This window comes from Neovison vison, chromosome 6 (assembly GCF_020171115.1).
Source record: "Neovison vison isolate M4711 chromosome 6, ASM_NN_V1, whole genome shotgun sequence".
NCBI classification, from domain to species: domain Eukaryota; kingdom Metazoa; phylum Chordata; class Mammalia; order Carnivora; family Mustelidae; genus Neogale; species Neogale vison.
In genome coordinates, this window is record NC_058096.1 from 171,302,700 (window position 1) to 171,323,954 (window position 21,255).

The 21,255-nt window shown below is 48.2% G+C and overlaps 2 protein-coding genes across 7 annotated transcripts in view; one reads left to right on the forward strand and one right to left on the reverse strand.

Moving 5' to 3' along the window:
* Positions 1 to 3,027, forward strand: part of VGLL4 (vestigial like family member 4) — a 158,698-nt gene extending 155,671 nt beyond the window's left edge. For all 6 annotated transcript variants that reach the window (XM_044252991.1, XM_044252992.1, XM_044252994.1 and 3 more), the window contains one exon: positions 249 to 3,027. In XM_044252991.1, the coding sequence (XP_044108926.1) occupies positions 249 to 520 (272 nt within the window). In that variant the 3' untranslated portion in view covers positions 521 to 3,027. The remainder of the gene's footprint in view (positions 1 to 248) is intronic.
* An 865-nt stretch (positions 3,028 to 3,892) lies between these two features.
* Positions 3,893 to 21,255, reverse strand: part of ATG7 (autophagy related 7) — a 254,848-nt gene continuing 237,485 nt past the window's right edge. Inside the window, exon 19 of the mRNA XM_044252987.1 lies at positions 3,893 to 4,176. Within this exon, the coding sequence (XP_044108922.1) occupies positions 4,144 to 4,176 (33 nt within the window). The 3' untranslated portion in view covers positions 3,893 to 4,143. The remainder of the gene's footprint in view (positions 4,177 to 21,255) is intronic.

Below are 21,255 nucleotides of genomic sequence, written 5' to 3' on the forward strand. Positions count from 1 at the left end.
CACATGCACCCAGCATTGTGTCTGGCTTGAGTGGGACAGAGGGAAGAAACCTCCGGGGAAGAAGCTGTAGTGGGACCAGATCTACTATTATCAAGGCCAGGTTTTCTCTCTGAACTCATCCTTAGCTCAGGTGGGCATGCTGCCATGTTACAGGTTCAGAAGAGAGATCTGGCTAAGTGCCAAGCCAGGGCAGGTGGGGACGGGCCCTTTGTCCCCAGAGTCCTGACCGCTGTCCTCCTTCCCTACAGCCACCACCACCTGCGACCCCGTGGTGGAGGAGCACTTCCGCAGGAGCCTGGGCAAGAACTACAAGGAGCCTGAGCCAGCGCCCAACTCCGTGTCCATCACAGGCTCCGTGGACGACCACTTTGCCAAGGCCCTGGGTGATACGTGGCTTCAGATCAAGGCGGCCAAGGATGGCGCGTCCAGTAGCCCTGAGTCAGCCTCGCGCAGGGGCCAGCCAGCCAGCCCCTCCGCGCACATGGTCAGCCACAGTCACTCCCCCTCCGTGGTCTCATGAAGGGAGTGCCACCCTCAAACAAGATGTCAATCTGCATGGTTTGCCTGAGCTTTGAACAGTCAGTGCTTAAAAAAAACACAAAAACAACAAAAAAAAATTGTCTGGGTGGGGTAGGGGGAAGGGTAGGGAAGGGATGGTTTATTCGCAAAAACCATGTCGTTGGATTTTTGTTCTGTTTTTGTACTTGCTTGGTTTAATACCCGGGGGCCCTCAAACTCGATACCGGGAGCTGCCCGTGGACCATCTAACCTAGCGTCCTGCCTTCCTGCCTCAGTTACCAAAGAAATCTCTGATGCAGGTCTGCTGCCCCGTCGGGGGCCAGGACTCCATGGCGCACGCTTTCTCAGTCACAAGCCATGACGTTGGTGACCCAGATGCTTCGTGCTTTTCAATTTGCTTCTTGAGACCGGGGTGTGTGTGTGGCTTCGCTTCCATTGCGTGTTTGGTCCGGGCCGCATGTGAGTGCGTCTGCGTGCGTGCGTCTACTTGAAGAGAACAGAGAACTGTCGCGTCTGATTTGCACTATTGGAGGAGGGCTAAAGTTGCCTGCCTGACAGCTTTCTGTGAGATGCTAGTACTCTGAGGGCAAACTGCTGAAAAACAAAGGGTTTAAGGATGACATTTCTGACCATTTGTGTGTTGTTTGTTTTTTTAAATTTAGACAAAACAGCTTTGGAAGGGGAAGTCTCATACAGGTTATAGGTCTTTCTCTCTAGATTTCAGGTGCTTGCAACTGGACTGCAGACTCTACCAATCACGGGCATTCTCCCTTTCCTAAACACTGCAGTTTGTTAGACTAGAGCTGAGGTTGGAGGATTCTGTAGTGCTTTCAACGTGATGCATGTTTTAATGGAGAAAAATAGCTGGTTTCTATTAATTGTATAGATATAGTAAACAAGAACCTTAATACTTACTAGCTTCTTTTCAGAATTAGTTTATTTTTGTCATTTACAGTCCTAGATATACTTACTGCTGGTACAGTTGTACTCTGAGATTTGTTTGATATTCACATTACTCCTGAGTCGTGTGGGGCTGGCAGGCCCTGGAGACGGGCAGGCCAGTTGTGGGTCAGCCGCCATGTTAGGATGCTGGAGGTTTTTGCTGCCAGCTGACGTTTATTTTTTGCATCCCTGTCTGCTTATTACTAGCTACCAGGGGAGTTGGGGTTTGTGTCTTCCAACTTCCCTCCATGCAGAAACTGCTCCCTTTCAACCTTCTTGGCTGAACAGCAGATTACTGACAATCTGTGATATGGTATTTTGTGTGCTTCCTCGTACTCTGGGGCCAAGGCAGTATACATTCCTCTGACTTTATACAGTTATCACTGCATTTATTATCGTTTGCTAGAGTAATAGCTACTAACTAGAAATTAGGCAAAGAAGAAAGCATGACGGACACAGCTGTGGATGTTCAACAGCTGCTCCTCTTTTTTGGTAAATGTACATTTCTATCCCACCCCCACCCCACCCCCCGCCCCGTTCCAGCCTCTAGAAGGCCACCAGAGGGCTTACAAAGTTGCCTGGCCAGGTGACAACAGGTGCGCCCGCCTCCCCTGTGAGGCACTGTGGACGCCCGGGAGCCCTCGAGGCTGGTTTTCTGTATAAGAAAAACACAGGTTAGCTGGTTAATTGTAAAAATTGTCACTGGGCAAAAAGGTCAGCAGATCAGCTCTTGTGGTCCCAGGGTGGTTGCAGGTGTTTCCACAGGCAGAAGAAAAGCCCTCTCCTCTTGCCCCTGCACACATTTCACCCCCCGTAACTGGGCTTCCAGGCTTTCGCATTCGGGCCCCTATATTTTCTGTAGGAAAAATCGGTGAGAACACTTTTTTTATATAGGTAACTTTAAGACCATCATTACGCTGTGCGTAAAGAATGTACAGAGAAATTTGTAGGTATTTTTTGAAGAACAATTAATTTGTTAATGATATGTAGCTATTTAATTTCCCCTTTCCCATTGTAATCATTCATTTTTTTTTTTTTTTGAAAAAAAAGTTGATCTTTTTTTTTTTTTTTTTTTTTGTGTCGTAGATTTGTCTGTAAAAGTGCAGGAACACAGTTACTCTATGAGAACACTGCATCTGCCTTAATAGCCACTAGTTTGTTATTGCTCCAGGCTACTGAGCGCTGTGGCGGAAAAGCAGCCGCCGCTGGCGGGCTCTGGGAAGGGCAGGCTCCTCGGGCAGTGGCCTGTCGGCGCCCGGCACTGACCTATCTGGGATAGGCGGGCCCCTGGAGGGGCCCCGGGCACACAGGGAAGCAGAAAACCAAACATTTCACTGGGAAAGGACACACTCCCTGGCCTCAGGAGGAGCACAGTGAGTTCTTCACAGAGCCACGCCGTCGCAGTGCGTTCTGACCGTTCTCTCTCCATGTTTGTAAATCTGTAATATACCATTCTCTGTGGCCTGTTTTTCCTGGAAGAAGAAGAAAAAAAAGGTTTGGCAGGCCATCTTTTTTTTGTACTTAAAAGTAGCCTTAAGAACAATAATAAAGTGCTCTTAAACCACAGGCTGTGCGTGTGACCAACGGGCCGGGGGACGGCACAGCGGGCCTGCACCTGCATCCAACGGCGCCCCCTCTGCCCCAGGCAGGCGGGCAGACATCGTCTGTAGCTCCAACTCCCCAAGAAGCCCCATTCATGACCTGACCTGCAGAAACCCCACCTTTCTCAGAGTCAGCCTTCAGACTCACTGTTGACTTGGGTCCTAGGCCTGAGGCAGAAGAAAATGCCCCAAGATCACAACTGGGGAGAGATTGTCCCCCATCCCCACCGAGTCCTTAGGTGTAGCTCTGGGTGTACCCTCTGAGTACCACTGAGGAGGGCCCTTGAGGGAAGGCGTCTCCTTCCCTTGGCCATAGAGGAGTGGGCTCTGGGGGTGTGAGGCCTCCTCCAGGGCAGGTGGGGTGCCCACCCAGGCCATTACTAGGATGTGGCCCTTCCACCAGTTCAAGGCAGCAGCAGCAACTTTGTTCCTCTCCTGAGCAGGAAGGCAGGGCGGCACAGGTGTTTTGCCGACAGCTGAGGATAGGCCAGGAGGTGGAGGAACCTTCTGGGTAGCAGACTCCGGGCTGGAGTTCTGGGTTCACTGGGATAGGTGCGGGCCCTTCTGTCCCACAAATCCCTCCCTCTCCAACAGGCCAGACTGTCAAAGTTTATAAGGATCTCCGCCCTCACTGGTACCCAGAGGCCCCTCTCTGGGGTTTGTAGAATAGCCCAGGAACTCTGATCTGTCCCGCATTTGGCATGTGTTGGGCTCACTGTTCCCCGTCCTTACTACCGCCCTGTGGGGGCCAAGCTGGTGGATCCCGGGAGTTTTGACTATCAAACATTTGACAACAAGAGAAAAAAAAAAAACTCGTGGAGGGAACCAAGTCCCAGATCAAGGGCAATGCCAAAGCCAAGGTTATTATTCAGCTCAGAACTGGTAGGATCATGAGTCATAAGAAATGGAGAACGCCAGATGCTCCTGGGCAGCGAAGCGGGGGCCCTGGTCCTCGAGGTATGCAGAGGAGGAGACCACAAAGGTTGGGGGGGGGTGCAGGGCCCAGAATCACCGGTCCTGGGGGCAGCAGTCCCGCTCTAGTAACCAAGGGTTCCTCAGCAGGCGGCGAGGCTGGGCCACATCATACGGTCTCATCGTCGCTCATGTCCCAGATCTGTGAGGAGAAGGGGAGACATTCAGTGTCCAGATGGCCAGTGGTGCTCACTGATGTGGCCTCAAATCTGTGTGGTGTGTGAGCAAGCAAAGAATGACTGCTCCCACTTGAAGACGACACACCGCGTACTTCACAACACCCTTGTCGCTAAGGAGAGACACCCCAGTTCTTGTATAATGAAAGCAAATCACATAGAAGGGAAGTCTTTTGCCTGAGGTCTCACTGCTAAGTGAGTGAATGGCGGCCAGCCCGGGGGCTGGGGTGCTGGAATCCGCATGGGGATTGTGAGTGCCCCTCACCTCCGATGTCCACCACACAGCGCCATCACTGCCCCGCTTTTTTTTCCTGCTGCACCGACCCCTGTCCCGTCATCCTCTCAAATTAATCCAAGTAATCCTGTCTCCTCACGGTCCCCTGGGGCTGAGACTCTGGCCTGTGCACTTGCTCAGAGGAGGCCCCACATGCCTGTGCACACGCTACCCACCTCAGCAGCCTCCCACCCCCGGGGCAGCACGTCAGCTGTGGTCCAGGTGCCAAATGCACTACAGATGGCACACCTGGACAAGGAGTGATGGCTGGCCCTTGGGAATTAGCTCTCTGCCCACCAGTCCCAGGGGAGACAGCCAGGTCCGGCCTCTGTCCCTGTGTGTCTATGGGGAGCCCAAGACTTTGGGGGCCAACCTTCAGGGGGCAGCATGAATAAGGGGACAGTGGGGCTCTCACAGCATCACCGCTGTTAAGAGGAGTGAGGAGGCCCTGCCCAACTGCCTCTTTCTCTGCTGCCATCTGCCTGGATCCCTGGGAGGGAACCGGAGGCCAGTACAGCAGCCCCTGGGGCTCCTCGCACCCTGGGCTCCCTAGGGGGCTGGTCTCTGAACTTAAGCCTTCAAACTTTCAAAATTCCTAGAACTGGTTGCAAAAGGCCACCTCAACCCTAGCAGAGCTGAGAGAAGGAACATGATGTTTACATGAGGCTGGCCCAGGGAGATGGGGAGGCCCGGCCAAGGTAAATATCAACACCAGCTTGGCTTTCAAAGTCAAGGATGTGGAAAATAAATACAGAGAAGGAAATTTCCTTTATCCTGAGGTCCCAGCTGCCTGGGCTGCACACCCATCCCCCCCTTTCTACATACACCCTACTGTCCCCAAGATACACCAGCAAAGATCCAGATGCCTGTAGGAGCAGGGACAGGGTGGGGAGGAGCCTGGGCTGGGGTCCGGTGACCAGAGTGAGATCAGGCCAGTCCTGTTGTACTTGGGGCCCAGCTGCCCATCAAGCTGCTCCAGGGCATGGTTTGAAATAGACTCCAGGACCTAGACCCTCAGATGGGGTTTGATGGGGGATGGGATGGAGTGGCTGTAGCCCAAGTAGAGGCTGTGCTTTGGAGCCCCTGGATGTGAGTATCCCCTGGTCCAGACCACCTGGGTGCAAAATCAGCTCCCAGAGGGCTGTACTGCTGGGGCTCATCTGTTCCTTCACTCTGACATCCAGTAGACACACACTGGTGGAGCCCCTGGTGGAGGGGGCCCCCTGGGCTATGGCTGCACAGAGCTGATGCAAATTTGCCCTCCCTGACTCCAGCACAGCTCTGGAGGTGCAGAGGGAGACAAATTCAGAGAGGTAAGATGCTCGCCTGGGATCGCAGAGCGAGTCAGGTACAGAGCTGGGAGCACAGGTGTGTGGGCAAAGGTTACATGAACAACAGAGGCTTCCTGGGACAGGCTGCGTGAAGGAGGGGCCCATGGTTGGTGTGGGGGGTGCTAAAACCTGTTGGGGATGAGAGGGATGCTAGCCAGGGCCTGGGCCATCTATGTCAACAAGCAGTGCCCTCTCTGAATGGATGGGGTTTTTTAAAGGACATTGGGGGCTGGGGGAGTTGGGCCCAGGGAAGGGCACAATGGAAAAGCAGGAGCTCCAGAGGCTCCATCTGTTGTACTTCATCTCATTGATGGGGAAGGGTCCTCAGCACCAGGCCCTGCATTTGCACATAGTGGGAGGAGGGTTGGGAGGGGTGCTGGCTCTGCCCCTTGCTCCTGGCATCACCCAGGTTGTGCAGGGAATCAAGTTAGGCACTCCAAGGGCTTACTATGACAGGGCTCTACAGAAGGGGTGGCGGATAATGGACTTTTTATAACTGCTCAGGGATTTTCGAGAAAGAGTTCTCTGGGCCTGAGATGGGTTCCTCCACTAGGGCAGCCAGTCCTTTTCCCATAGGCTGGGTCCAGGAAGGCAGCAGTCTTAATTGTAAGCTTCCAGAAGCTTGGGCCTCGACAACAACCATATGAACTCACTTATAGGTGGAATCTAAAAATGCTGAACTCAGAGAACCAGAGAGCAGATGGGTGGTTGCTAGGAACTGGGGAAAATGAGATGTTGGCCAAAGGGTACAAACCTTCAGTTGTAAGAGGAGTATGTTCTGGAGATCCTATGTACACATGGTGATTACACTTAAAAATAATATATACTTGAAATTTGCCTAGAGAATAGATCTTAAGTGTTCTCAACACACACACACACACTAACCATGTGAGGGGACAGATATGGTAATTAATCTCATGGTGTCAATCATTTCATAATGTATATGAAATCAGTACTTTGTAAAACCTAAATTTGTACACATATTTTTCAGTTATTCTTCAGTAAAGCTGGAGGAGAAAAAAACAAACTTTAATCTCATCTCACCCTAGAATAAGGCCCTGGAGGTGGGGAGGAATGCTGTGACCTTAGCCTCCCTCAAAGCGCCTGATGGACAAGGGACCCCATGAACGTCCTCTTTGTAACGAATGAAGGTTGTATTAAAACTGGCAAAGATTTTTTAAAAATGTTGATACTCAGTGCTGGCAAGGGAGTGGCAAAAACACTTCCAGCAGCAACATAAATTGGTACCATATTTTTCAAAAGAAGAGATTTGGCAAAATATAACACAAAGCTTTAAAATGTTCATACCCTAAGGAAGAGATAAATGATCTCTTTTTGCAGATGATATGCAAGTACACCCAGAAAATTCAAGAGATGAATAAAGACAATATTCAGAAGATAGCAAGGTATAAAATGACCAACAACAAGTCTACCTTCATATATGCAAACGGCAGCCAGTTGGAAAACAGTGAGAGAGAAGAACCCATCATAAGAGTGATGAAAAATAAATTCCTAGGGAATAAACCTACATGAAATGTATAACATTCAAATGAAAAAAACCCGTCAGCTCAGCCCCACAGCGGTCCTCTCCAGGGCCTTATGAAAAGCACACTGGAATCAACGGAGAAAGTTCTCCCGTGTGAACTCAGGGAGACTCAGCAGCAAGAAACGGGTCAGGTTCACCCAAATCCATACAGAGATTTACCACAATCTCCACTTGAAAAAAATCAACAAGTATCTTTTCTGGAGCTAGACAAGCTGGTTCTAAGGTTTATGGGGAAAAAATAAATAAGCAAAGATGTCTAGGAAAACTTTGGAGAAGAAAAACGCTAAGGAGGTTCCCTTGCTCTATGTTCAAGCAGGTCATAAAGCAAACAACTCAGAAGAGGATTGCGTCACCATTGCAACAGACAGATGGGCCCATGGCAAGACCTGAGTCCAGAGACAATAGAAGAGAACATCCAAGTACATATGGAAACTTAGTATCTTAATGATAAGGTGATCACAAGTCATTAGAAAAAGACGGACTTTTTAATAGATGATATGGGGACAGCTGGACAGTCATTTGCAAAAAGATAAAATTGATTCCATGCTTCACTGTACATTGGAATCCACTCCAAATGGAACTGATCTAAATGTACGACAGTGAAACTATACAAAACAAACATCAGTGAATTCCTTTATAACCTGGGAGTGAGGAGCCTATGGCCTTAAATCTATAAGCAATAAAACAGATACAATGGATTATGTGAAAACACATGTGTGCAATTTTGCACAGAAAAACTACATGCAAAGTTGGAAAGAGAACAAAGTGAGAGAAAATACCACTTCAGCCCATAAAAGGCTAATCTTCCTAATATACAAATAGCTCTTACAAATCAAGAAGAGAAAGAGCAATAAAAGAACTCTATTTTAAGTAGAATACATGGACAGTCCCCAGAAAAAGATAGGCAAACAGCCCTTAAACCTGAGAAAAGGGGCTCAGTTGTTCAGAATAAAAGAAATGCTAAAATTTCTTAGGACACAAAGAATACTCAGAAGAAAGAAAAATACTGACTCTTCACAAAAATCAAAACTTCTGCTTTCTAAAAGATACCACTATGTAAATGCAAAGGCAGACCAGAGACTAGAAGAAAATATTCACAGTGTACATAAAAAGGACCTGTAGCCAGAATATACAAAGAACTCCTATGTTCAATAATATAGAGACAGGCAACCTTTTTGTTGTTAACTGACAAAAGATGTAGACAACCTCACAAAAAAGGAAATACAATGGTCAGTAAGAACCTGGACAGGTGCTCAGCATCCTTAGTCCTCAGGGAAATGCAAACCACAAAGAGAACACCACGCTGTACCTTCTAGAACTGCCAAAATGAAAACGGCCTGTGAGCGCGTGCAGCACCAGGAGCTCCCGTACTGTGGTGAGCAGGAGGGAAACTGGCCTAACCACTTGAGAATAAGGCTGCTGACTTCTAAAGTTAAACCTATAATATGATGCAGCCATTTTACTCCTCTCTACCCCAAAGGCATGAAAACACATGTCCACAAAAAGACTTGTGCAAGTGTGTTCACAGCAGCTCTATTCATAAGAGGCACAAACTGGACTCAACCCAAATGGCCAATGGCAGCAAAGGGAAACAAAGAGCGGTATCACCTCACAATGGGGACTACTCACCATCAGAGGAACGGACCACGAATGCGTGCAGCAACACGTACGCGTCTCAGAGCCATTGTGCTGAGTCAAAAAAGTCCGACACAAAGGACTACATACCCTCTGGATCCATTTACGTAAAATTGTAGACGTGGCAAAACTAATCAATGATGACAGAAGGTAGATAACTCACCAATCGATGCACTTTAAATGGTGTCTCATTTTACACAAATTATATCTTAGTAAAGTTGATTTTTTTAAAGCTTCACAGAACAGGGGCACCTGGGTGGCTCAGTTGGTTGAACATCTGACTCTTGATTTCAGCTCGGGTCATGATCTCAGGGTCGTGGGATCGAGCCTTGAGTTGGGCTTCCTGTTTAGCACGGAGTCTGCTTGATGTTCTCTCCCTCCCCCATTGCCCTTCCCACTGCGCTCGTGAGTGCACGCTCTCTCTCTAAAATCAATAAGTAAGAAAATCTTAATAAAAAAGTTAAAAGCTGCACAGAACATTTTCTCACCTATCAGATGGGCACAAATCCCAAAGCTCGACAATACATTCATTCATTGTATTTGTGAACCTGTGGGAAAGCAGCCCTCTGGGTGGAAGCTGATGGGACACAAACAGCACCAGGGCCCTACGGAGGCAACCGGCACTCTCCGACAGAACTCCTCGTCTTGGATTCTGACCCAGCAGGCTGATTTTAGTCTGTCCTAGGGCTACACCTTCACAAATACAACAGGATATGATTCACTGGTGCATGGGTCGTTGTAGGCAAAGACTGGCAACAGCCCGAGGGGCCGCCAACGGGGGAATCGCTGGCTAAGCTGTTTGCTCACAGCCACATTAGGGCTGTGGCCCTAAAATACAGCGAGGAAGCTCAGTGAACAGTAGGGCGCCATTTCCAGGATCTCCTTAGTGAGGGAAAGAAAAATGCAAGTGTCTGTGGCAAGCCACCTTTGGTGTGAGATGGAAGAGAAAATAAGAACATCTTTACGTTCTTTCACAATTTTGCAAAAGTAAATTTTAATGGTTCCCTACAGTAGGTGGGTGGGATGGGGGAGAGGCTGTCTGTGCATCCCTTGTAATTTGAGCATCAAGTCCATGTTTATATAGTCAAAAAATTAAAAAGAAAAATAACTGAAAGCACAGCAACAAAACCAAGCTAAACAAAAACCAGATACACAGGACCTCATTGAAAGTAAATGTGCCCCAAAGGACACTAGTAGGACAGTGGAAAGACAATCCACAGAACAGGAGAAAATCTTGCAACTCATACACCTGATAAGCAATTTGTGTGTAGACCATTTACAACAGTAGTGAAAAGACAACCTAATTTATGAACGGGCAAAGAAGCTGAGTAGATATTTCTCCAAGAAGGACATAAATGGCCAAGAACAACATGAAAATATACCTGAACATCACTGGTCATTAAGAAAATACAAATCAGAACCGTGAAGAGACACCACATTGCACCCGTTAGGATGGCTCTGGTCAGAAAATCAGAGACTCGGTTCTGGGAAGGATGCGGAACAGCTGGACCCCATCGATGCTGCTGGGCGCAGATGCCACGCTGCAGCCGCTGTGGCAAATACTCTGGCCATTCCTCCCAGAGTTAACCAGAGTGATCCTGTGGCCCAGCAATCCCACTGCTGGGTGTGTACCCAAGAGAATGGAAACCCACGTCCACACAAAAACTCGTATAGAAACATTCACAGCATTATTTGTAAAAGTCAAAAAGTGGAAACAACGCAGATGTCTCCCAACTGCTGAGTGGGAATGGGGTCTGTCTGGACGGCACGGATTCATTCGCCAAATGCACGCGTGTCCTCAGTCTTCTCCAGGGCCCGAGGACGGTGGTGTGACCATTTACCAAGTAGGCAACTGCAGCCAGAAGATATTAGGTAAACTTGCCCAGGAGACCCAGCTAGAAAGGGTCAAACTGAGGCTTTTCCACTTGATCTCACCACTTCCTTATTGTTCAACACAATTTCTTCTGAAACAAACCGATGAAGGACAACAGTCTCCGAACCTGCTTCCTGGCCCGACGCTCGGTTCTGCTGACGCCCAATGAGTGGCCGCCCAGCCGGACCGCACACGCGGGGAACCATGCACCCACCCAGGCCAGCCTCCTACCTGTCCTGGCCGCCACGGCCCCCCGCCTGCTGTCTTCTGACCCCCGTCGGGAGTTGAACCCTCACTCCTGCCCTGAGGCCTGTGCTGCCCCTGGCTGGCCCAGGGCCTGGCCCGCGGGGCCCCAGCCGCACCGCGCAGCACGGAGTTGGGCCCAGCCAGAGGTGGCACTGCGGCACCTCAAGCCAGGGTGGGCCTGAGGACGACCCGGCCAGGGCGCTGCTCTGCAGCAGGACGACCCTCCCACATCAGGACTCACTAGAAGCCAGGCAGAACAGGCAGCGGGACCACACACCCCCAGACAGCCCTATGGTTTCACTTTCTGCTCTCTCCACATGAGACAGACACATTTGAGAGGAGCCGTTCATCATCCAATTCTAAACTTGGGTCCCCTTTCTGGGGCGCACTGCCTGGAGCCTGCCACGAACTAAGGTTTTTCTTTTATAAACATGGTAATTACCCTGTGAATGGCATGATTATATTTGTGTGCGTGGTTTAAAAGTGTTCATGTAAACATTTAAAATATACCACAGTTTCTGAAACCCAGTTTGGGCATTTCTTTACTTTTTAATATAAAAATGGAAATATCCTGATCTCTCTGGGCCTCTGAGCAGCCCTGTTCCCCCTACCTCCTCTCTGGGATCCTTATAGGTATGCGTCTTTCTGCGGGAAGGTCAGAGAACAGAGAGGTCTAGGGGGTGGCCTTGGCTGGGGACCAGATGAGGACATCTGCCTGGATTTCCCCAGCAGAATTCCCAGCTGCATTAGGTCCACTTGGGAAAGAATGAAGTCCCCATCATGTTTCCAAATGGAATGGATCCCACTATAGCCATTCATGCATTCACTCATCTACAATCACTTATTCAGAAACAGGTTTACTGGGTAGGCACCACTAGGCTGGTGGGGCGGGGCATGGAGGGGGCTGTTCTCCATTTCTTGCCTGTCCTGTCGGTCAGTACCTTCCTTTAAACTATGGGAAATGGAGGGGCAGGAGTGTGGTAATCTCTGAGGGGCATTTTGTCTGAGGGGCAGGAGTGTGGTAATCTCTGAGCCCCTTCAGAGCACTTCCAAGGGACTATGGGACCAGCAGAGGAAGAGACTAGGAGGCACCCAGAAGATAGCCCCGAACAGATTTGGAAGGCAGCCAGCAGAGACATGCCCACCAAAGGGCCAAGCCAGGTAAGGCTCCCCAATCAGAGCTGAGAACCAGACAGATGACAGAGATTGTAGGGCTCCCATCGCCAGCAGACTGTGGACCTACCCTCAGTCCTTGACATCCTAGGTCAGGTTCAAGGACAGGAAGGGAGGGGAGGAGATGGCCTAGCAGGAGGAGGAAGACAGGGGAGGAGCAGATGGCAGGCTGCAGGCCTGAGTTCGGCAAAGTCCCTCGCCCACCCCAGGCATCCTGCAGGTCTCTGCCACAGCTCCTGAGGACAGACACCTTGGTATCCTCAGGAGAGGGGAAGGACTGTTCCCAGGGCCACTCAGTAGACTCTTGAGGCCCAGCAGAGAATAGGATCTGTTGTCCTCAGACGTCATTGGCCCCTGGTTGCTCTCCCTGGGTCTCCACAGTCCTGGAGTACTGTTCACACAGGGGGAGCGCAGTGCAGTCCACACTGGTTTCTGCACCCCCAGGCCCCCATGCATGGCCCTGCTGACCGCTCCAAGCTCACCTCCCATGACTCATCATTTACCTGCTTCCAGCCATCTGAGCTTGACAGCTCCTCCCTTCTGCAGGGCTCTTGCCCATACTTCCCCTGGGCATGGAAGACCCTCCCCAGGACCTCATTGCCTGGCTGGCTGGCTCCTGCCTTTGTGCAGCTGCTGTTTTCTCTTATCACCCATCTGAAACAGCCTCCCCTCATTCTTTGGTGCAAACAACCCATTTGGTTCCTTCAGCGCCCTACCATGATTTGTCACCATTCTAGACTGTGTATCTGCCTGACTTCCCGTGGGGATGTGAGCCGCCTGAGGGAAGGGCCAGGCTCAGCCCACTGATGCACTCCAGGGTCTGGTACAGAGTCTGACCCAATACACAGCCTCTGAACAGTGACTCCGAACTGTCTCGTCTGAAAAGAAAGGGCAATTTTTGGTGTGAACATACTACCCAAGAACCAAACAGTAGAGAAAGAGGTCCCTCAGTCCAGATGGTTGCTGGGGACTCTGGCAAGTCAAGCCCTGGCCCTCCAAACCCCAAAGGCTGGTGGGGCAAGCCTCTGGGTATCTCCTGGCAGGAGCTGGTGGGCTAAACAGGCACCAGAGCCGACTTTCCAAAGGGAGGCCTGGGCTCCAGACCACTGAGACCCTTATTCTCCTTCCTGGGGCCCACCATGAAGTCCCAAGCCAGGCCATGGCAATGCACAGTGGTGGATAATTCTTGCTTCTGGATTCTAAGGCCCCAATGCAGGATGGGTGCTAGTCTGAAAGGATGCTTTGCAGGTATTAGTTGGGGGGCCTTTCAGGCTAATCTGTGACCATGCCCATCCCAGGTCCATTCATGCAACATGGGCCTGGGGAGGGCTGCAGGAGGTGCCGCTGGGTAAAGGCCTAGGTTCTGACTCCCCAGCTCCCAGATTCCCACCTGGAACTACATCACACATGGGGACGTGAGCCAACTCAGGAATAATCCTGTGCTCTTTCTCCCAGTAAGTCCAGAATTCCAGAGGATGAACTATGTGACCCAGTATCCATGTCTCTACCATGACATCTGAAAACTTCCGATCCTTCTGCCCTTCTGCAAAGGCGGATGTAGTCGATGTGAACTGCTTAGGCCAGCTGGTATAAGCAGATGATGGCCATAACAGACAAACAAGGGAGAAGAGAAAGGGCAGAAAGTCTACAGAAGGACGGTTAGAGCAGATAGCTAAGGCGGCCCTGGGGACTGACCACCCACCCTATAGGGTACTTCCAGGCACCCTTGCAGGGGACCCTTGCTCTTGCTCCATCCACAGGCCTTTCCCACCCTCCTTCAGTGGAGATGAACCGATCCCTTCCCCACCCCATCCACAGGGCTCTGCACGCTCTTTTATACAGGACTGCTCTGGTACCTTCCTTTTTAAAGATACCTGCTGACTTTTCCACCCTTGGGCCCCAAGCACTCACTACCTCCTCCAACCTGGCCTCTCCTGGGCACCTGATTTGGGAGAGGAATTATGACTCAGCCCCTCTTCTCACAGAACCCCAGCCCCAAACTCAGTCTCCCAGACACCAGGCAGCTGAGGGCTGGGGAAGGAAGTGGGAAGGGGTAGCTTGAACTTTGGGGTAAATTTTGGTGGAGGACTGCCCCATCTCCACCCCTACACGTGCCAATTCATGGACCCAGTGTGCATTGTCTCATGACCCCACTGCCTCAGGGGTTCTAGCACAAGGGTAAGGTTTTACCAGAAAGAAATAGTTGTGGCCCAGGCAGCTGGCGAGATGCAAACAATGGCTTATACAAAGCACTGGGTAGCCAGTCGTGAGGGACGACAAAGGAGAAAGGAAATGCTTCATGCTGGCGGCAGGATGGGGTACCTCTCTCCCTACGGTGGGGTGGAGTGGGGAGGACGCCTCTGTCTGGCTACACAACTGATCAAAGGCAGAGGGAAGGGGCAGGGCTTGGGCCTGTGCACACATGCAGCTTGCATGCCACCTTCGTGGGGCCTCTGTCCCCAGTCCTCCCCCACAGCAACCCCAACTAAGATGCTCTGGGCTGCAACTGACAAGAGAAGGGTCTGAAAAAATGGCCTCTTGTTTCAGAACCTAGATGCAGCGAAAGAGACCAACACACCAGCCCTGCACTCAGAGAAGTGCTGGGAAGGCGCTCAGTTCACTGGCTGAGGTACCAAGAACCCAGCTAACACCTGAAACACAAAGACAGGGATAGGATGCCCCCGAAGGGGTTCCTGGGGGGGCTGTCATCTTAAAGGAAGCACGGGAGGTAAGCAGTGGAGAACAGGCTGCTAAAAGCAGCTACTAGGCCTGAGGGAGGGAGAATAGAAAACAAAGTCAAGGCTCAGCTCCCCTCCATGTGGGGAGGTACAGAGCTCAGGTGAAAACACTCAGTGACAGGGAGGCTCCATGACAGTCCACCTGAGGAAGGGCTGCTTGTTTCCATCTTCCCACCAGGGGCAGAGTGGGCCTCCAAGGCCAGAAGAGAAGGACAGGAGGCAGGCAGCAGAGAAGGTATGTTTCACGGGGGACAGTAGTCTCAGGCCATCCCCTGGGGCAGAAGAGAGAAAGTGGGACCCCTTTCCTTGCCCCCACACCAGGGCAGACTGGACTGCAGAGCTTGGCCCATGTACTGGATGAGTAGGAGGCAGGCATTTAACATGTTTTCAAGCAAGTTCAAATAATATGAGAAAATCATCAGAAACATACACGTTAAAAGAGAAAATAAAACCATGTGCCCCAATCACATACACTCAAGGTTTTTTTAAAAAAAAAAAAAAAAGAAGAAGAAGAAGAAGAAGAAGAAGGAAAAAAGCAAAATCAAACAATAACCTGCAAGTAATAGAGTCACGGGTGTCGCATTTCTCCTTTACCTTACATGTTTTCACAAAGCGCACAAGGCACTTTCCCGACCAGAAGAAGAGGCGGCTGCGGAGTGGGCCGCTATGCCCCGAGGGCCCCTTGGGGTGAGCATGCTGGCTGCTGAAGCGCCCAGAACCGTAAGAAACCTTGGGTCAGGGAGGAGAGGCTGCCATCTTAACAATGGACTCCGTGGTGAGGCTTCCACGGGAGACCCTGGAATTCCCAGCCCCCAGCACCAGCTGCGGAACATCTCCCCTTAATGATTAGTCTGGAAAATGGGACTCGCAGCCCTGCCGTATTTAGTGCACTCCCTCTGAATGTGTCCTTAAAGGAGCACCAAGATCTGCAAGCTCCAAGGATTGTTTATTGCCCAAGGCCAAGGGTGCGACTGAGGCCTGAGAGGGGTCAGTCGAGTCCAAGGACCGGCAGGACTGGCGGGGAGCAGCCTGGTTTTTGGGCTCTCAACTCCTCATTACCAAGTGACATTCAAAGGCAAAGCCTCCAAAATAGCATCGGCGGCCCCAGAGAATGACTAACAACAGGGTGTGTGTGGCGTGCTTCAGCCTCTCTACTTGGTCTGGGGAGTAATGCAGATTTATTTTGGGGACAGAGAGAAGGAAGGGGACATGTGGGAGAAGGGCGGCCGGGCCCCAGGCTTATTTGCTTTCTTCCCAGCTTCAAAACACATTTTTCAAATTAGGTGGTAAGAATACAGGGCAATTTCTGTGGCACCAACATACTTTCTTTCAAGATATGATTTATATGTTTGGCCCACATTTTAAATGAAATGGTTATTGAGATAAATGGCCATGCTGGAGGCTGCAAAGTGGTTTCCATTATGTAGTTCTTCTTTTCAGTTCCTTAGAGAACTTTCTGAAAAGTGCCCCTGTAAAAAGACGGACACTTTAGCATCTTTGTTCTCTACCTCAAAGGGCTTTTGGGGTCAACACTGGAGAGACAGTGAAGGGAAGGGAGAAATAAATGTTTGAGGACTCATAGCTCTAGAGAGAGATGAATACAGACTGTACCTGGCAAGAGATAATTTTGAAACTTTATAAATGATAAGGCAGGTGACCTGGAACATCACGAGAGGGCCCTGATTCAATCCCCGGCAGATGTTCGAGAAAATGGCTGGTATCCCTACATGGAGTCATGAAGGCGTGGCCTCCATGGGATGAGACAGACACTGGCCCTGACCTTGTACAAAACTGCAGAAATCAGACAGTGCGGCACTGAAGTAAGGACAGAAAAAGAATGAGCAGGAAGAGACCCACACATATACTGAGTCAATGGACTCTCAACAAAGGTGCCATGGTAATCCAATGAGGAAAGGAGACTCTTTTCAACAAATGGTGCTGGCACAATTACATACCCACGTGGAGAAAAACAAACCTTGACCTTTACTTCAAACCATACACAGAAATTAACCTGAAATGACTGAAACACGGACAAATATATAAAAGTATAAAATAAAAAATTAATGAGACACGGGGGCAGGCAGAGGATGCTTAAGATACTAAAAGTATGAAACATAAAATAAAAACTTAAGAAACTTGACTTTGTAAAAAACCCAAACTTTTTCTTTCTTAAAGACAAGAAAAAATGAAAAGGCAAGCCAAAGATATGATGGAAAAAATATATGTAGTACCTATCCTTGGCAAAGAACCCATGTCCAGGAAATATAAGGAACTCTTACAACCCAGTAATAATAAGATAATCTACAGAAACTGTGGCAAAAGATTTGAAAGAAATGTCATGAAAAGAAGACACACAGATGGCAAATGAGTACATGAAAAGACGTTCAGCATCCATTGTCATCAGAGGATGGCAAGAAAACACCCACAAGCTACCACCACCTACCCAGCTAACTAGCTGAAATGAAAGACTGCCAGCTCTAAGTGCTGACCAGGAGGCAAGCAACTGGAACTCTCAAATGCTGCTGGTGGGAACAGCAAATGGTATGGCCACGTTAAAACCGTGTGACAGTTTAAGAGATTAAACCTATACTTAAAACAAAACCCAGCAATTCTAGTCCTAGGTAATCACTTGAGAGCAATGAAAAGATGCGGTCCACACAAAGGCTGGTACATAAACACACATTGGAGCTGCATTTGGAACAGTCCCAAACAGGATACAATCCAAATACTCAACAATGAGTGAGTGAACAAGTGTGGTATATTCGCAAATCAGGATACTATTCAGTGGTAAAAACAACTGAGACGTACCACAACACGGTTGGGTCTCAACAATATCACATTGAGCAAAAGAAGCCAGAAAAAAGAAGACTTGGCATATGACTCAAAAAAATAATCCTAAAATTTGTATGGAACCACAAAAGACCCCAAACAGCCAAAGCAATTATACGGAAGAGCAGAACTAGAGACATCATACATCCTGACCTCAAACTGTACTGCAAAGCTACAATAATTACAACAGAATGGTACTGGTATAAAAATAGATACCCAGACCAACAGAAAAGAATTGAGAGCCCAGAAATAAATCCACGCTCTGATGGTCAACTAATGTTTGACAAGGGAGCCAAGAACTCTTAATGGGGAAAAGGTAGTATCTTCAAAAAATGGGCACTGAGAAAATCAAATAATCACCTGCAAAACAATGAAGCCGGCCCCCTACTTTACAGCATTCACAAACAATAACTTGAAGTTACTGTTAACTTCAAGACTTACTGTTAACTTAAAGATTTAAACACAAGACCTCCTGCTGTGCAACTCCTACAAGAAAACACAGGAAAGAAGCTCCTTGATGCTGGTCTTGGCAATGATTTTTTGAGCTGTGACACCAAAAGTACAAAAGCAACAAAACCGAAACTCAACAAGTGAGACGATGCCATCCTAAAAAGCTTCTGCACAGCAAACCAATCGAGACAACAGTATCAACCAACAACAAGAAGAACAAAAACCCATAAAATGAGAGGGTAACCTATGGAATGGGAGAAAATATTTGCAAACCACATATCTGATAAGAGATTAGTATTCAAAATACATAAAGAACTCCTACAACTCAGTAACAATAAACTGAATGATCTAATGACAAAATGGACAGAGGAACCGAATAGACATTTTTCCAAAGAAGACACCCAAATGGCCACAAGGTACATGAAAAGGTGCTGGACATCATTAACTGTAAGGTAAATGCAAACTGAAACTACAATAAGATACCACCTCATATCTGTTAGGATGACTGTCAAGAAGCTAAGAGATGTTTCCGAGAGGCTATGGAGAAAGGCAACACTTACACACTGCTGGTGAGAACACAAGCTGGGGCAGCCACCATGGAGACAGTATGAAGACTCCTTTAAAAATTAAAAATAGAGGGGCACCTGGCTGGCTCAGTGGGTTAAAGCCTCTGCCTTCGGCTCAGGTCATGATCCCAGAGTCCTGGGATCGAGCCCCGCATCGGGCTCTCTGTTTCCCCCACCTCTGCCTGCCTCTCTGCCTACTTGTGATCTCTCTGCGTGTGTGTCAAATAAATAAACAAAATCTTTAAAAAATAAATAAATAGATAGATAGATAAAAATTAAAAATAGAGCTACCATGTGATGCAGCCATTCTACTGCTGGGTATGATATTGAAGAGACTGATGGACCCACCCCCACGCCGCCTGCAACATCACTCCCAATAGCCAAGCTGTGAAAGCGACCTAAATGTCCATCAACAGCTGGATGGATCAACTGAATTATTATTCAGCCAAGAGAAAGAAGGAAATCCTGCCATCCAGGACAACATGGATGGACCCTGAGGGCTTTATTCTAAATGAGATAAGTTGGAGAAAGACAAATGCGTATGTTCCTTTGATACGTGGAATCTAAAAAAAGCCCAACTCAATGGTAGCTACCAGAGGACTGGGGGTGAGGAAACTAGGGAGTTGTGGTTTAAGGGTACCAACTTGCAATCAGTAGATAAATGAGTCCTGGAGATCAAATGCACAGCACAGTGATTATAGTCAACAATACTATGTTATACACTTCAAGGCAGATAAGAGACTAGATCTTAACTTTTCCCACCATGGGAAAGAAGCAGCTGTAACTTGGTAGAGGCCAACACTAAGGTGGTACTTATTGCCATATAACAAAGTATCAAATTAACATAGTACACGTTAGACTCATACAGTGTGCTATGTCAATTATATCTTGACAAAAATAAATTTTAAAAATAAAAGATAAAAGAAAAATATGGTTTCATTTGTATGGAACCCTAGAAAATACAATGGAATCTATAATGACAGAAAGCAGACCCTTGGATGTGGGCTGGGTGTGATCTGACTGTGAAGGGCCCCAGGGAAATCTTTACCTTTTGGAGTGATAGAAATTGTCCCTATTTGTGGTGGTGCAATACTGTGTATAAGGTGTGTGTAAAGGTGTGTGTAAAAGTGTGTGAAGATGTGTAAGACTGTCAAAACCCATAGAAATGTACACTTTTACATACATTTTACTGTAGTGAATTACAATAAATATAAGGAATATGATCTTTTAAAAATTCAGCAAAAAAAAAAAAAAAAAAAGAAACACAGCTAATAGGGGCAGTTCACAGAATATAAATGCATATTTGTAATAGTTCCCCAAGACAGAAAAGAGGAATACTGTCCTTTCCAAAACGGCAGAGGGTTGGCAATCCTAAAGGGGAACCCCATTTCTACCCTTTCAGTTTCCCAGACATTTTCCCTAGAAGAGACTGCTTCCCAGTCTCTTAAGGGGGAACAGAATCATTACAATCTAGTGTTTCTTGCTTCTTCAGCTAAATGGCACGCCTTCTCTCATCGTGCATCCTGCTTGGGATTCTCTTAGTCGCCAAGCAACATTAAATCGCTTAGCCCAGGAGCTAAGAGCTCTGCTTCTGAAGTCAGACTTCCTGGATGGTGTTCCTGCTCTGCCACTTGCTAGCTCTGTGACCTTGGGCAACTTGCTTAATCTCTCTGTGCCTGTTTTTCTCATCTTAAAAACAAAGCACAGCACATTGTGATGAGCACTGGGTGTTATACACAACTAATGAATCGTTGAACACTACATCAAAACCAATGATGTATATATGTTGGCTAATTGAACATAATAATAATAATGATGATGATGACTTGACAATAATAAGATGACAACAATGACAACAACAAAGCCCAAACTGTACCTCCCTTATAGGGTTGTGATAATTAAACGGAATATAAAGTGCTCAGAAGAGTGCCTGACAGGATAAACACATGCATATGTGCTGTTATTTGTTTAAAATTGCTGAGAACACAACTTTTAAACCTGAAGCAAAAAAAAAAAATCCTTGTTCATATCATTAACATTTTTTGAGAAGCTTTTGGAAGTTGTGGGTAATCAATCTCCTATAATACCCTAAAAAAAGCTCTCCGTGCTGAAAATAACACAAAGCTATTTCCTCTTTTTTTGTTGTCCCCTCAGGATGAGGATGTCTTAGATGTTATTCACTCACTCACTCAGGCACAAGAATTATTAAGTGCTGATTCTGCATTATATTGAATAGGACTCAGAGAGAGCAGATGACTTGCTTAGGGTCATACAGCCAGGAAAGAGCAGAGCTAGGATTCAAACCCAGGTCTGTGCTTCCATGCCTTGTGTTCTCTTCTCCACCACACCTTCTGGCAGTCAGGCACCCTTCTGAGCACTTTATA